At 56.5% G+C, this 17,101-nt stretch overlaps 1 protein-coding gene across 6 annotated transcripts in view; it reads left to right on the top strand.

The window, feature by feature from the left end:
• The window catches only part of SPECC1 (sperm antigen with calponin homology and coiled-coil domains 1), a 236,919-nt gene that overhangs the window by 139,807 nt on the left and 80,011 nt on the right, over nt 1-17,101 (top strand). For all 6 annotated transcript variants that reach the window (XM_047758555.1, XM_047758552.1, XM_047758551.1 and 3 more), the window contains 2 exons: nt 3,501-5,026; nt 14,160-14,367. In XM_047758555.1, the coding sequence (XP_047614511.1) occupies nt 3,501-5,026; nt 14,160-14,367 (1,734 nt within the window). The remainder of the gene's footprint in view (nt 1-3,500; nt 5,027-14,159; nt 14,368-17,101) is intronic.

The raw sequence follows: 17,101 nt of genomic DNA, 5'->3' as shown, positions 1-17,101 counted from the left end.
CTCTGCCTGGGCGCCCTGGGCCCGGCACAGAGCGGCCACTGTGTCCTCCCCGGGCAGAGCCCCTCCTGAGTGTTAGGGGTCTTTTGTTCAGAAGCCGCTTGGTCCCAGAGCGCTGCTCGTGGTGGCCGGAGTCCAGCGCGAGTGTTTGTGGGGAGAAGAATGCAGATGTACAAGCGTTTTCAAGTCCAGCCCAAGCTGCCAAGCAAGTGGATCAGGAGCAGGTTAATTTTACGGTGGGAGGCGGGGAGGGGGTGTAGAGGAGACAGCCAACACCGATCCGCTTAGAAACCATCTCCGACGGGAGCCCGTGCGGAGCAGCCGACTGAGGACCCAGCCTCGTCACTGCGGCAGCTCAGCGGCTGCCGAGGTGCAGGTTCAGTCCCTGGCCTTCGAGCTCCCCACACGCCGGGGGCATGGCCGAGAAGCCCCCCCAAACGAGCCGGAAGCTTCCAAACCATCTCTGCATGGGGACCCTGCTGGTTGCCTTTAGCGGAAGGGCCGCGCACCGAGCGGGTCATTTGGGTTTATTTTATGTGCAGACTCCTTCCGTGTTGGTCCCTCTGTTGGGTTTGCAAAGAGTTTCCGTGACCTTGAGTGCAAGGTGTGTCGACGCTCTAGGCAACGTTCCCTCGAGACGCAAAGGCAGCCCAGCTGTGGAAAACTCCCTGCCCGGCCCGAGGTGGGGCCGAGAGCCGCTAACTGGCTCAGCTCCTTCCGCAGCGCCTCCACTCACCCGATGGCCTCGAATTTCTCTTCTGTGTCCTTTGTTCTAAGTCCAGGGAGCAGGGCTGCCTGTAAAACCAACGGCTGAGTACTTGTCTTCGAGCCGTGGCCACACACGTTTGCATTTCTTTTTCTTAAATCTTACGAGCAGAGTGGTAGGCGCCTGGGTGGAAGAAAAGAAACCAGACGAGACCCTTCTTGTGAACAGCGAGGCCGCTGCCCCGTCCGCTTCTCATCGCTCGTCTCGATTTCCACAGGCAACCGTTTCACCGTCTAATGCTGCTGAGTTTTTCCAGTAGACTTTTAGAGCAGTTTTCGGCACTGCACCATTGAGAGAAAGTCCAGAGATGTCCCCTGTGCCCCGGCCCCACCCGCAGCCTCGCCCTCCCCCCGCATCCCCCGGAGGGGCCAGCGGCGAGCGGCGGGCTTGTCCCGTCGATGAACCTTCGCTGACCCAGAGTCCGTAGTTTGCATCAGGGTTCCTTCTTGGTGTTTGTGCTTTGAGCGGGTTTAGGCAGATGAATGAGGTCAGGCACCCATTATCTGCTGTTACACGAAATCGTGTCGCTGCCCTAAGAATCCTTGTGCTCTGCCTCTTCACCCCTCCCTCCCCAGCCCCTGGCAGCCGCTGATCTTTTTCCTGCCTCCACGGTCTTGCCTTTTCCAGAATGTCGTCTGGTTGGAATCATACAGTACGTAGCCTTTTCCGATGAGCCCCCTTCGCCTGGGCACATGCATTTCAGGTTCTGCTGTGTCTTTTCACGGCTTGATGGCTCATCCCACTTGAGCACCGACTTCACGTTCCATCGGCTGATGTACCGGCTTATCCACGCACCGTCTCGGTCGCTTCCACGTTTGGGCAGCTGCGGCTGAAACTGCTGTCGCTATCCACGTGCGGGTTTCTGTGTGGGCACGTTTTCACCTCATTTGGGGAGATGCCAAGGAGTGGATTGCATGCCAAGAGGGTGTTTAGTTGTGTAGGACCCCACCAGTGTGTCCTCCCGAGGGCCGCACCCTTTTGCACTCCCACCAGCAACGAACAAGAGTTCCTGTTGCTCCCCGTCCCCGTCAGCCTTCGACGTGGTCAGCGTTTTAGGCTTCAGCAGTTTTCATAGCTGTGCCTCGGTACCTCGCTGTCGTTTTCATTTGAAATTCCCTGAAGACCTGTGAGGTGGGGCCTCCTTCCACGTGCTTGTTTGCCGTCTTGGTAATAAGGTGTCCAGATATGTTGCCCGTTTTTTGGTCAGGCTGCTCATTTTCCTATCGGTGAGTTCTTTGTATATTTCGGGTAACAGTCCTTTATCAGATACCTGTTTTACAAATACTTTCCGTCTGTGGCTTGTCTAGTCATTCTCCCGACATTGCTATTTTTTTATTTTACAAATTTAGGCACCTTTTGACTCTTGCTGTTATAGATGAGGATTGATTGATTGATTTAGCTTTTTTAGGGCTGCACCTGCGGCATATGGAGGCTCCCAGGCTAGGGGTCGCATCGGAGCTGCAGTTGCCGGTCGACACCACAGCTACAGCAACGCCAGATCCTTAACCCACTGAGCGAGGCCAGGGATCGAACCTGAAACCTCATGGTTCCTAGTCGGATGTGTTAACTGCTGCACCACGACGGGAACTCCGAGAAGAGGTGAGATTTACTCCAGACCTCTCACCTCCAGGGTCGGTATCCTCTCTACAACATTGGGATGGATGTCTGGGTTTTCACCCCTAGGAATTTTTTTGTGGACATTGTCCATAGTAAGTAGTATAAGTGAAAATTAAAAATATAATATAGAAAAAGATTAAGAATAACTGTGGTAGCAGAGAGGAAGATAAAAAATAATTCCTTACACTTCCCGTTGTAAGTATGCTAAATTCCGTATCATTTCCATGTTACATGAATCTGTCTGGCGTTCAAAACCCTGCCACAGGCAGACGGGTGGCACCCTTTTCCTGCTTGTCCTTGTTCCTCTGTGAATAGAAATGAATACGCCTCTCCCGCCAACATTAAAGACAACGGTTCATTGAGGAGTTCCCTGGCGGTGCAGCGGGTTAAAGATCTAGTGTGGTCGTTGCTGTGGCTCAGGATCCATCCCTGGCCTGGGAACTTCCGCGTGGCAGGAGTGTGGCCAAAAAAAAAAAAAACCAAAAAGCAAGGGGCCACTGAATCAGCTCGGTCTGTCTTAGTATTCGTTGGGTCTTCTGATTTCATCATCGAATTTGTGTTTCGTCAAGATCCGTTAAGGACCCTTTGGGGGAGTGTTTATTTGGGAATTCACAGCGGTCCTGTATCTCGTCAAAGGGCTCTTGTTTCCCTGCCGAGACTGTCAGCCCCGTCACAGGTTAGAGAAAACCCCCCAGTTCAAGGGGACCTGCGAAGGGTGGCTGTTGGCTTGTGTGACTGGAAGGCCAGCAGTCGGCTGGCCAGACTGAGTCTCACTCCACTGCACCCCCTTCCTTCTGCTGGGCAGCCCCTTCTTCCTCAGCAGCCTGCCCACGACACCTCCCCTTCCTTCCCTGACCTTGACCGAGGGCCGAGCCCTGCCTGGAACCAGCCGCTGGAGACGGGATTCCCTGAGCAGCCCAGCGTGGAGTCAGCCTCCCCCGAAGTATAGGGCTGTGGGAGGGGGGCACAGAAGCCCCAGTCAGAACTGGGTGGTCCCCGAGGGAGGGGAGCTGGAGGGGGCACCAGCCGCTCGGGTCGCCGGGCCCCCTGAGCTGTCGTCATTGGGTTCCATCCATGCACGTGGTGGCTTTGCTTCATTGGTCTCTTCCTCTGTCTCCAGGGGCCGTGACAGCCAAACGGACAGGCATTCCAGCCCCTCGAGACCTTTCGGTGACCGTCTCAAGAGAGCGGACAGTGCCACGGGGCCCCGCCAACCCTCGGAAGTCGGCGTCCAGCCCAACCTCTCCCAGCACGCCCACCCCCGCCAGGCACCCGCGGGCCGCCCCCCCGAGGCCCAGGCAGGGCCAGGAAGGCGCGGACAAGGCCGTGCTGGAGTCCCAGGTGCGGGAGCTCCTGGCCGAAGCCAAGGAGAAGGACAGCGAGATCAACCGGCTGCGAAGCGAGCTTAAGAAGTGGGCGGAGAGGCGGACGCAGGACAGGCCGGGGGCCGACGCCCCGAGCCCGGGCCTCTCGCCGGGGGACTCGGAGCCTTTGATCCGCGCGCTCGAGGAGAAGAACAGGAGCTTCCAGAAAGAGCTCGCGGGGCTGGAGGAAGAAAACCGGGCCTTGAAGGAGAAGCTGACGTACCTTGCGCGCTCCCCGGGTTCCGAGGCGGGCGCGAGTCCCTCCGGGGACAGCAGCTGCCCTGCGTCCTTGACGCAGGAGTCCAGCCCGGGGAGCCCGGCGGGAGATGCGTCGTTTCGGGACAACACGCACGGGAGCGCCTTGCGGACGTCGGGCTCCTCCAGCAGCGACGTCACCAAGGCCTCCTTGTCCCCCGACGCCTCCGACTTTGAGCACCTCTCGGCCGACGCCCCCGGCGGGAGCCTCCCCAGCGGCTCCCAGTGCCCCGCGGCCGGCGGCGCGGCGCAGCCCGAGGGCGAGCTGTCGCTGGCCTCCCTGACCGAGAAGATCCACAGGATGGAGGAGAACCAGCACAGCACCAGCGAGGAGCTGCAGGCCACGCTGCAGGAGCTCTCGGACCAGCAGCAGATGGTGCAGGAGCTGACGGCCGAGAACGAGAAGCTGGCGGACGAGAAGACGCTGCTGGAAACGTCCTTCCAGCAGCATCGGGAGAGGGCGGAGCAGCTGAGTCAGGAGAACCAGAAGCTGATGACCCTTCTGCAGGAGCGCGTCAAGAGCGAGGAGCCCAGCGTCCAGGAGGGGAAGATCCTGGAGCTGGAGCAGAAGTGCTCGGAGATCCTGGAGCAGGGCCGCTTTGAGCGGGAGAAGCTGCTCAGCATCCAGCAGCAGCTGACCTGCAGCCTGCGGAAGGCGGAGGAGGAGCACCGGGCCGCCCTCGAGATGGTCAGACACCTGAAGGAGGAAAACGGCCAGCTGAGCGCCTTCCTGGACCTGGAGCGGCGGGACAGTGGCCTGGCGGCCAGGACGCTGGAAGAGTGTCGCGCCACCCTGGAAGGGCTCAAGGCGGAGAACGGGTCTCTGAAGGCTCGTCTGGAGACCGAGAAGGAAAAGGCGGGCGAGCCCGGTCCCCCGGGGCGCACGGCCGACGGCCCCGACGTGCAGGAGATGTTGCAGGCGGCTCGGGCCGAGAAGGATGAGCTGGAGCAGTCCTGCTCGGAGCTCAGGCAGGAGCTGTTTAAGGCCCACGGCGAGATGAGGCGTGTCTCGAGCCTGCTGGCCAAGGTAAGGAGGTTCTCTCTGCCAGTGTTTGCTCGCCCTCGGCAGCGTGGCCCCCCTCGGCCTTTAGAGTCATGGAGCACAGGCTCAGTTCCGTTCACCAGCCAGCCTTGTAGCCCCAGGCAGGCCGGGGACAGTTTCCGACTGCAGTAGTTGGCCGGATAGTCCCCACCCTAGTGAGTGGGATAGAGGACATCGTCTGGGGACAGCCCGGAGGCCAGTGCAGGAGGGGCACCTAGAATCACGTGGATAACAGGAAGGCAGTCCAGGAGGGCTTCTCGGAAGAAGTGGCCGAGTCTTGAGGAATGAGACTCATCCCTGTCTCTTGGTTACTACGCTTTGGGCTCCTCAGAACAGTTCCCCCCAAGGAGTGATACCACCACTCTGTGGGTGTTTTCTCCCAGATGTGTGTGTGTGTAGGTGTGTGTCCCACAAGTTTAAACACACATTTTAAAGAGTCATCCTGTACATATGATTAACTTTTTAAAAATTTGGTATTCTCATCCTTAACTATGCTTTGAACGTGATTTTGAAGGCCAGATGGCTCTCTGGTCTCTGTGTCTCATGCTTTACCGGTCACCTGTCGTTGGGCATCGGTGTTCTTTTCCGGTCTTGGCAGAGTGTACATCTTTCTTTCTTTCTTTTTTTACCACCCTCTGGTTATTTCCTCAGGAGACGTTCCTAGACATTGACTCACAGGTCAAAGACTCTGATCGCGTCTGGCCAGACTGCCCTCCGGGAGCCTGACACAGGTGTGCCCTCGGCCATCAGAGGCGCTTGGTTCGCTGGCCCCTCAGGTTGCTGGTCATTTGCATTTGGACTTCACTGCCTCTGTTCCCTCCCCCATCCCCTTGGAAAGGTCTTCCCCAACCCAAGCTCTGATAGATGTTCACCACTTCCATATCTTAAACAATCTTTTTTCCGTGGTGAAGATGGCTGGTGGCTGTGTGGCGCTCCGCCCACTCGCAGAGCAGTGCCAGAAAGGTGTGGACAGGTGGCTACCAGTTTCCCATTTCCTCTGGACGCTGGGTCTCTGATTTAGGGATCCCCTGGTGAGAGAGGTTGAAAGTATCTTCCCACCTTACTTCAGGGGCTGTCGCTCTTCTGAGAAACAAATTACGCTGTGAACTCCCAGGGGGATTTCTCTGCTGCTTCATCTGCCTGGAGACTCATCAGGTGCACCACATCCTGGCCTTGGGCCGCCCGATGATCTGAGTGGTTGCAGCATTAGGAGTGTTTAGCATTGCCTTTGTTCTGAATTCACAGTCTTCACCAAAAGTCTGGAAGCAGTTCCCTAAGCAGGTGCTACCCAGGTGCCCATGGGAGCTGTCGGTTGGTCATTTGCAGCTTTGCGCTGAGATTTCTGTCTGGAACATGTTCCCTCCTGCAGAACGTTTAACCTCCCAGGAGCCCTTCCTGAGTCCTCATCTGTGTCTGTGGGTTTCTATTGACATGACATGACATACACGTGTCAGGGAGAAATAATTTAGCGTCTTAAAACAGTAGCTTATCTTTCTAATCGTGAAGGTATATATTCATTATAGAACATTGAGAAAGTACAGAAAAGTACAAAGAGGACAATAATTATTACCATTAATATCACTACTTGGAGAACACACCGCTGCCATTTTGCTGTTTGTCTTTTCAGACGTTTTCCTAGTTTATGTGCATTTCGTCATGCATGCCAGCTCGAACTGGCGTAATCACAACACTTACCTTTCTGTTCAGGAGAATGGAGTTTGTCACTCCACATTCCATGAACACAAAGACCCAGTTGGATTAGTTTATCAATTCTCCTGTTAAGCTATTTCTCATTAATTTGTTTCTACATTTATTTTTATTCTTCCATCCTGGTTTTTTTTTTTTTTTTGTACATTTCTTTGGTTTCTAACTAGTTTCTTGAGTAAACTTCTTTGTTCTTTTAAATTTATCCTTTCTTGGTTGATAGTGGAAGTATTTAGACCTATGAATTTGCTCCTTATTATAGCTTTGGCTAAATGAAGACCAGAAAATTTACAGTTTTCTAGAATCAATGGAGTCTAATGTGGAGGAAAAGAAAAAGCATTTGCTTTCTCTGTAGACTCCAAGACACAACATATGTGTTTTACATCAAGCTCTTGCATATGTTATATGCCGTATCTTTACGCAGTGCTTGCTGATTGGAATTGTCCAATACCTGCTAGCAGGTTGAGATCCTGCCTCCGATTGGGCGATGTCTCCCATACGTGGGGACGACCTGTGACTGCAGCGAAGCTGTAACTTGTCCTCATCTTTGTGCCCTTTTCTGTTGTGTAGAAAAGTAAAACCCTGGCCTCCTAGGCTGACGAGTAGCTTATTGCAGCCCCGCGGGAGAATATCAGCGTACCCACCAGCAACCGCGAGCTTAGATGTAAAGACGGAGGGACGTCGGCCCGCGGGAAACGGGAGCACTTTCAGCAGAAAACTCTAACGAGGTTGTGACGTGCTGGACCAGGTGGAAAGCGAGTCCTGGATGAGCCGGGGCCTCTCCCCGCCCCCCGCAGTGCTGCCTGTGGGCGGATCTCGTGGTGGGGACTTAGGGTCCCCTCCCTGCAGGAATCACCGACTGGATACTGATGTGGGGAGGTTGGCGACACCTGAGTTGTTCAGCTGAAACGGGGGGTTTCCGTGAGCTCCCGTTCAGACAGTGCCCCTTCCCCCGTGCCTTCGCTGACAACAGCGGGTCAGGTGTCGTGGTCAGTCCTGTGACCCCGAGCTGGGCGAAGCCTGAGAACTGGGCGTAAGCGGGACCCTCGCAAGCCGGGCGGAGGTGCGCCAGGCAGCGCGGCGAGAACTGAGCCTTCATGGGAGCTTCGGGGGCTGCTGCCTCTGGAGGTTTGCCTGGGGTGCGGAGCTGGAGGCCTGCTGCCTCCGGAGCCGGATCAGGAAGGTCGGGCTGTGACCCCCAAGGGCCCGAGGGCCTTTTGGGGGCAGACATGCAGATGCATGGCCAGGACGTGGTCCCGTGTGAGCCTGACGGCCGGATCAAACCCCACCCCAAGGGCCCTGCTCTTGAAACCATGTGAAGAGGGGACCTGACCCTGAGGGTTTGGCTCAAGTCCAGTGTTAAGGAGGACTTAAACCACCCGCCCGCCCGCACTTCCCTGCAGCCAACAGGAGGGGGCACAGCGTCCCCCTCGGACCCGCTGGCCTCTGCCGGCCTGGGTCCCCTTGGCTGGCCCCTTCCCTCTCTGCAAGCTGTTTCCTCTGCAGACCTGTGAACGCCCCCAAACTTGGGCCTGGGTGCCCTCTTCTTTCTAACCCGACGGCGGGCTTGTCCCTGAAGCCTCGGGCGCCTCACCTCTGTCCCTGGGTGGGGTCCTGGGAACCAGGTCAGCCCAGCTTCCGAGGGTCCCTCGAGCCATCCCAGGCGACTGTTGCCGTTTCTCTTCCTCCAGGACGGAAGTGGGCACTCTGCTCCCTGGCCCTGGGGAGCGTTGTGACAAAATCGTTCGGAGATTTCAGCCCCTGTGAAGGAGTCACGGCCCTCCACCTGCAGTGTCTGTGCAGAACCGGGCCAGGAAGGCGCAAGCGTTTTGGAATAACCACGTCAGACGTGAAAACAAACACAGCAGAATAACGCGCCCTTGCTCAAGCTGTCCTCCCACGTGTGTCCGTGTCCTTTCATGCTCTCAGGCTTAACACTGACTTCTTGGAGTTCCCACTGTGGCACAGTGGGTTAGGGATCCCGCATTGCTGCAGCTCTGCTGTAGGTCACAGCTCTGGCTCAGATTCCATCCCTGGCCCTGGGAACTTCCTTATGCCACAGGGGCAGCCAAAACAGAAAAAAGAAAAAAACTGACTTCTTCCCCGTATTGGGGATCCAGTCAAGGCCTGTTGAGCGAGTGAATAAACGAATGTCAGAAACTTGACACAGAACTAGGAGAAAGGGGCGGCTAGAAGTGTATCAGCGTGTTAAAAAAATACAGCTTATGGAGTTCCCGTCTTGGCTCAGCGGTTAAGAAACCCGACTCGCATCCACGAGGACGTGGGTTTGATCCCTGGCCTCGATCAGGGGGTTAAGGATCAGGCGTTGCTGTGGCTGTGGCGTAGGCCAGCAGCTGCAGCTCTGATTGGACCCCTAGCCTGGGGACCTCCGTATGCCGCAGGTGCAGCCCTAAAAAGACACAAAGACCCCTCCCCCAAAAAAATACAGTTTATCATCATGTTTTAATCACAGCTACTGTTTTAGTGCTTTAGGTATGCTAGGCACTCAAAGCCTTTCAATCATTTGATCTCATGTAATTGTCCTAATTTTAGGCTGTAGATGCTGTCATCTAATTTTTTTCCATTGAGGAAATGGAGAATAATTAAGGCAGAGAATAGGCTTAATTAACTAAATGATGAAGGCCAGGATTCAAAGTTGGGTCTCTCCCTAGAGGTCTTTTTTTTTTTTTTTTTAATAAATTGAAGTGTAGTTGATTTCCAGTGCTGCTGAACAGCAAAGCGATTCGGTTACTTATATATTCATTCAGTTTCTTGTATGTGTGTGTATTTACGTATGTATATCCGTTCTCCCTTTGTCATCCTTCCCATTGTGGTTTGTGGTGAGATCCTGCCTCTAGTTCCCTGCGCAGGAGAGCCTGGCTGTGTGTCCATCATTTAGGTGCTACTTCGCATCGGCTAACCCCGACCTCCCGTTCCTCCCTCCCCTGCCAAATGCTTGATCGCTGACTCACACGGCTTCCTGGTTACACGCAGATAGAGCGAGGGGAGCGTATCAAGCAGAGCTGAGGGCTCCCGTTGGCTGCAGCACTACAGCCACGGCCTTTGGCTCAAAAAGGGCAACCTGTCAGGTCTCGGTGAGCTCGGGCCTTTTTTCTTGGCTGTCGACACCGTAGAGAAATTCACAGGGAAAACCTGAGCCATCAAGACACGTCCTCTTGTTTGTCGCCTGCAGCTTGAGGGGGTTACCACGGATGTCAAGGAGGTGACGCCGCAGATTGCTGGAGCCTCGGAGCCACCTGGGGTGGGCGGGACGAGGCCCTGCCACAGCTCCACCTGTGGCCTTCAGCCAGGGGGAGGCTCTGAAGAGTGTTTTAAGTACCAGCTTTTTTTTTTTTTTTCCTAGCCTTACCCATGGTATGTGGAAGTTCCTGCACCAGAGAACCCCTGCAGTGACAATACTGGATCCTTAACCACTAGGCCACCAGGGAACTCCAACACCAGCTTTATTGAGATGTCATTTCTATAAAGTGGACAAGTCAGTGGTTTTTAGAACATTCACGGAGTTGTGCAGCCATCACCACCATCAATTTTAGAACTTTTTTTTTTTTTGGCCACACCTGGGGCATATGGAGGTTCTTGGGCCCAGGGATCAATCCCAAGCCTCTGCAGCAACCCAAGCCATTGCCTTGACAGTGCTAGATCCATAACCCACTGTGCCGCAGGGGAGCTCCAATTTTAGAACATTTTTATCACCCCATAAAGAGGTCTGGAACCCAGTGGTGGTCAGTCCTCACTGTCCCTCCCAGCCCCTGGCAGCCCCTGGCAGCCCCTGCTCTGCTTTCTGTCCCCATGGCTTTGCCTGTCCTGGACACTTCATGGTCTCGTGGACACTTCATGGTCTCGTGTGGCATCTGCCTCTTTCCCTTGGCATGGTTTTCAGGGTTTTTCCACAGCGTAGCTTGAAGCCGAATTTCCTTCCTGCCTTGAGCTGGGTGATGCGCCATTGAACACGCACACCGCACTCAGTTTATCAGCTTCCACCAGGGACGGGGGGTTGTTGGGGCGTGCAGGAAGCCGGGTTCAGGGCGTTCCGGACCTCCGGCTGTGTGACCGGAAGTGAGATGGTGTTCTTTACGAGGAGGAGGTTTGCGGAGGGACACTAGCTGGGTGTGCGGATAGTGGCGCGAAAAGGACCTCCAGGCGGGCCAGCCAGGCTGCGCTCAGAACCCCCCATCGAGCCGCAGGCAGGGAGCCCCTCTGTGCCCCCGCCCCCGCCCCGCATCGCATCTTTAGAGGGTGCAGAAATACGCGTAACCGGGATGCCCTCCTACCAACGCGTTTAGCGTTGCTGAGGTTCGAGAGTCTCGGCAGCGTCAGAGGACACGTGGTTGACGGTGGGGGTGGGTAGGATGCTTAACGTCTCGCTTCCACTCTGCGCTTGTAGTTGACCTTCATCCATCAGGGTCAGATCACCTGGGGCTAAAACCATCATGACAGTTTGTCCACCCCCTGGGAGAGGACCCGCATGCGGCCAGCCCGGCATGCTCTGTGGTATCCGCAGTGGGCGGGGGGCACCTCCGGGGCTGGCTGCAGGGAGCGGGGACGGGCCTTCCCCTCTGCGGGGGGAGCTGCCTCCATCCCCGGGTGGCTGCACCGGCTGGCTCATCACTGGGGCGGGGTGGGGAAAGGCCAGGCCCCCCGCTTCAGTTTGGGGCTTCCCTGAAGGGCGGCCGTCCCAGTGCCGGGCTCCCGGGGGCAGTAGAGCCTTGGCCGTGCCTGCCACAGCCCCCCGCCGCCTCTGCTGGGCCCTGCGTCCTTGTTCCCGCGGGTGTGGGTCCCCAGAGCCCACGGTCCCGTCTCAGAGTCCGTTTCCGGGAGCAGCCCGGGCCCAGGGCGGTGTTGGGGCTGTCGGGCCAGAGGAAAGGCGGTGACCCTGGCTCCGTCCCCACCTGTCCGACTCAGGCTGAGCCCCGCAGGAGGTCTCCGCTGCCATCTGCTTTGGGGCTGTCCCAGGGCAGGGACCGGCTTCCGCTGGCCGCTCTCCGGGAGGACTGGCGGCCCCAGGATTCCTTGGAGCCTGTTTGTGATGCAGTTCTGCGCGGCCAGTTCCAGAGAAGTGGCGCTTGGCCCGCACGGCAGGGACGTCTCCTTTTCAGGGTCCGCGTGCGGTTCTGGAACGAAGAAGCCGGACCCCGTGAACCGGCGGGGGAGCCAGGAGCGCGGGTGGCCGGACCGGCCTCGGCTGCTGGACATGGGAGATTGTTCTTATCCAGTGACCCGATTTCTCTCTCTCTCCATTAGTTACTCTGCCAGATGGATGTGAAAATACCTGCCTGTCGTTACCCAGCCCGTGTGCATGGTTGTTAAGCTGCTTAGGGTTTTCCTCCCTCCCTCCCAGAGCTTTCCAGAATACACTGCTCAACTTAAGCGAGTGACTCCAGAGTCAGGAAGGAAGGAGGCTGTGTGTCCTTTGGAGCCGTGCTCTGACTCTAGGTCGGCAGCGCCCGTTGCCGTCCCCCGCGCCCGGGGCCTGCGTGGCGCCAGAGCCGCTGAGAGGGAGCAGCCTCGACGGCACTCGGAGACCTCGGCAGGCCTCAGCCTTTCCCCGCCGGTCACGTCCTCCCTTGTTGCGAGCTCCCGCTGAGGGCCCCGGCTCGAGGGCTCCACGGCTCTGCGGCTCCTTTTTTAGAGGCCGGCGGTTCACATGCTGCGCCTCTTTCTCCTTCGGAGTCTGCTGTGTGTTAGAGCAGCGACCGTAAGAGGCGAGCCTTGCGGTCTCCGACTTTCCCGCACCTGTTCATTGCAGAGCCCCGCGGACGCGCAGACAGAAGCCTTAGGCCAGAGACCGATCGCGCTGGGCCTGCGCGCACGCCGCCCCCGGGCGGCCGCGGTGCTGAACCGCTGGGCACGCTCTAAATTCCGCTGTTCCGACGAGGAAGCCCAGGCAGGGAGGTGGGCGCACCCAGGGCGTGGCTTGGAGCAGCCTGGCTCCCCTCCGCACCCCAGCCAGTGGGAGGTCGCACGGCAGCCGTCAGGCCTCTGCCGCGCCTGCGGGGACGTGCAGGTGCGGTCCGGAGCCTCGCCCTTCTCGTCAGTCACGACGCGAGGCTCACGGCTCAGCCTCACCCTCGTCTCTCCTGCGTCTCGTTTACCCCCTGAACCCGAACCGCAGGAGTGACAACACCAGAGGCCACCAGGGAACCCCCTTCTTTAAATCCTTTAGTGCAACCTCCCAGTTGAGAAACCGCGCAACACCTCCTGCTGGTGTTGGGTTACTCATCCATCAGATATTCCCTGGCTGCGTCCTGCAGAGACCTGCCAGCACCAAGGATGCTCCCGGGAAGACGGCAGACGGGCTCATCATCCCCGCGTGCTTACAGCCAGAAGGTCTTGCACGTGACATGCCAATGCAAAAAAAAAAATTGTATTGACTATGGACCCCCCCCTCAAATCTAGGAAGCAATCTATTAGGTATTAAGTTTATGTTACCTGCTAAATATATAGCTATTTAATAACAGCTATACAGGCGGGGCATAGTTTGTAATGTTAATTAGCATATTCACACAGTGAAATACTGAACAGTTTTAAGGTAGTGGCCAAGAACAACGTGTGTTACTGTGAGAACATGGCAAAAACAGAACCAAGGTATGAACGCAGGCTGAGTGCTGTATAGGCGGGCACAGCATTGTAGCAGACAGGAGCGCCCTACGGCTGCACGGCAGGATGATAGCGTGCTGCAAAGGCGTGGTATGGGATGGTGTCCTTGTGTAAACAGTTTAAAACATCCAGAACAATACTCTGTATGCTCATGGGTGAGACCGCCATCCAGGAACAACCTCCTGCCAGTTTTAGGGTCGTGCACTCGCTCGCTGGGTGGGAGGGAAAGTTGAGGCTCAAACAAATCTCGGGAAAGTGAAAAAAAAGATTTAGCAAAGGTGGCACAATGTAACCATTGGTTGGTTTTGTCATCTGGTCTGGTCGCCCTTGGTGCCTTTCTGTATGTCGAGAATGCTTAGTGATTAAAACGGACCAGGTGGATTGGGTGTGCTGTGCGCTGTTCCTGCCTCGTGTGTGCCCGTTTCTGGTGTCTGCTGTCACACGAATGTCTTGCTTCTCTAAAGAAACGCTGTGGCCTCAGGCGCCTCTCTGATGGATGACTGCAGCGGTGTGAGGTGCATGGGGTGTCAGCCTCATGGTTCACCAGCAGAGGGCGCTGCTCCATCGCGGCTGGGCGCTGGGGCCGCACCGCCAGGCCGGGAGAGAAGGGTGTCTCAGCACGTGCGGCAGGAAGGCGCCCAGAATCCAGCCTTTGGGCCGTGTACATCCATCACGGTTCTTGGCACGTTTGTAGGCTCAGAAGACAGAACCGGCTCCAGGCACGGCCCAGCCCTGATGCTGATGTAGGGGAACCTTTTCCTGTCCAGGTGACCAGGGAAGCTGCCTTTCTTTCTAGGTGGAGAAGGATTACTCCTACTTGAAGGAGATATGCGATCACCAGGCGGAGCAGCTGAGCAGAGCCAGCCTGAAGCTGCAGGAGAAGGCGTCCGAGAGTGACGCCGAGATCAAGGACATGAAGGAAACCATCTTCGAACTGGAAGACCAGGTGGAACAGCACCGGGCCGTCAAGCTGCACAACAACCAGCTCATCAGTGAGCTGGAAAGTAAGTGGAACCAGGCTTGGGGGGCAGGTGTCAGGAGTGGGCAGGGCAGCAGAAGCAGCAGCTGCAGGCATGGGGTGGGGGGCAGGATGCTGGGGAAAGGCCTTCCTTTTGAGTGGGCTCTCGTCCCCCCGGGAAGAAGGGCAATTTAAAAAGACAGGATAAGGAGTTCCCTTGGTGGCTCAGCGGGTTAAGAACTCGACACAGTGTCCGTGAGGATGGGGGTTCAGTCCCTGGCCTCACTCAGTGGTTAAAGATCTGGCGTTGCCACAAGCTGCGGTGTAGGCCACAGATGCGGTTCAGATCCGGCATTGCTGTGGCTGTGGTGTGGGCCTTCAGCAACAGCTCCGATTTGACCCCTAGGCTGGGAACCTCCACGCGCTGCAGCTGCAGCCCTAGAAAAGGAAAAAAAAAAAATAACGACTCTCCTAAATTGTATAGCAAAGCAGGGATGCAGAAGAGAAGCCCCTTGATCGCAGGTGGACAGCGGGGGGGCGTTAGGAGCCACGCTGTGGACCACAGGGCAGGTGCAGACAGGTGTTGCCTTTGGGATCTGATGGAGGGAAAGCGGGGGGCGCGGGGGATCGGACTTTCCCGAGCAGCATGTGCTCTTGGCCTCGGGGGAAGACAGTTCGAGCATGGGTCCCCTGGGTGCCGGTATCAGATGACTGAGACGTGGCCCACTTCTTACTGACCAGGCACCCACTCGGAGCTTGTTTATGCACTCCGTGCTGGTTTTGAACAGGGAGGGATATTTTCAAGAGATTAGTCCAACATTGCCTGCTTTGTCTGAGCAGAGCCTTATCCAATGATCACATCTAATGTGTTTTCCTTTCAAAACAAAAGAATTAGTGTACAGAGCTTTTAGTGGCATCAGCCTTGCTGAAAATAGCATGGCCAGTTGCCCGAAAAGTTCCCCCGCGGGTACAGTCTCATTACGCAGCGAAGCCTTATTTGGGAATTCACCTGCTCCCCGGGACCTACTTGAAACCCCAAGGTCAGTACCACAGTCGCAGGTGCCCGCCGAGCGCAGTGGACAACGCGGATCCCCAGAGGGACCCCCGGCCCGGGTGGGACGGGGTGACGCCTGCCTTCCTGTCTCAGCACAGACCGTCGCACTTTTGGTGTCTTTATGCTTTTATGTTGCCCAGTTCACTGTGTGGCACGTGTCCTGTTTCTGGCGCGGGAGAGCCGTGCGGGCCTGCCTCGCGGAGGAAGTCCGCGTGTCAGGTGAACTCGGTTCAGGCTCCGGGTGCGGGGTGGGGAGCCGGGCATCCCTGGTGGCGATGAAGCCGTGTTCGTCGGCTCCCGAAGCTCAGCGCTCCTGAAAGCTTCCAGAGGAGGAAGCTGATCCCGAGCTGCTCCGGAAAGGGCTAGAGTGGAACAGATGGGAAAGTGTCGACACTAGTGGATTCATGAGATTCAAAAAAAAAAAAAAAAAAGTCGTGGACAGCACTGCTGTGACCCCAAACCAAAGAAATGTGTGGTCGGTTTCCCAGGAGAGCGAGAAGCCCTCTCAGCCCCCGCTGGCCTCTGTGGGAGGAAGGCCACAGGCCGGCAGGTGAGGCGGGTTCTGCGGGTCAGGAGGCTGCGGAAGCGTCTGACACCTGCTGGGACTTGGACAGGAGGGCGCTGCCGGTGAGCGGCTTCCTGGCATCAATGGGACGGGCTTTTTTTTTTTTTTTTTTTAAGAAGGACATTGATCAACAAGCCTTTCGTTTGATGGGAACCTTGGGACCAGAGGCTCTCAGAATGTCACCCATCCTTCCCGTGGGGCTGATTCTGGGAGCCTGGCAACCCCGCATGACCACGCAGTGTGAGAACTGGCCATGGAGTCTGCACTTGGATTTATCGGGTGTCATCACACTTCTGTCCTGTGATGTGCGGGGGCTGTAGGACACCTAGCGTCACTGTCATCCAGGCTCTTCTCGTTGGTCACATCTGAGGATAACTGGCCCTACTTGGCACCAGACTGGACAAGTACCAGATCAAACAGAAAACTGGTTTTCATGTGTTTTTGCTTTAGTGATAGCATGTTGTCGAGAATTTGGTTGTGTTGTCCCCAAACCCTAAAATGTCAGCACAGACCCACCGAGAAGGTGGCATGTCGTCAGCGTCCAGAGCACGTGTTGGGCCTGGTCCCGTGGTGATGCTATGACATAAGCAAGCCGAAGAGAGCAGCCACCAAGCGCGCATCTTTGGAGAAGCGGTTTAACGTCTGTCGGGGTCCTCAGGTGTAATCCGAGGTGTTCTCACCCGGAGAGGCAGGGACCTGCAAATGCATCTCCAGATACGTCACTCCTCCCCCGACGCTTCCGAGGAATGGACAGAAAAATAGAAAGAAGTCAGGGAGCGCTGTCTTACTCCGCAGCATTGATCCGAAACGCAAATCGTTAGGCTCCACGGGTGAGTCAGAGCTGCTGGGGTAGAACCTGACCACCTGTGGGTTTTAGCGTCTCTGGTAGTTCTGGTTCGTATCCGTGGTAGACAGCGACCACTCTGGAGGGTGGTGAGGACCCACTGCAGAGCGTACCCTGGTGGAGGAATACGACTGCGTTTACTGCGTCTACAGTGGAGAGACTCCCAGAGCACCAGGGAGAGAGCTGGAGGCAGAGAGGGACTGGGGATGTTCCTTTTTTTTTTTTGTTTCTCATTCTATTTCATTTCATTTTTTACTGAAGCGTAGTTGATATAATATTCTATGTTACGGTGGTATCGTGTAGTGGTCCCAATGTTT

Source organism: Phacochoerus africanus, chromosome 14, assembly GCF_016906955.1.
Source record: "Phacochoerus africanus isolate WHEZ1 chromosome 14, ROS_Pafr_v1, whole genome shotgun sequence".
Taxonomy (NCBI): Eukaryota; Metazoa; Chordata; class Mammalia; order Artiodactyla; family Suidae; genus Phacochoerus; species Phacochoerus africanus.
This window is presented reverse-complemented; position numbering and strand designations above follow the sequence as displayed.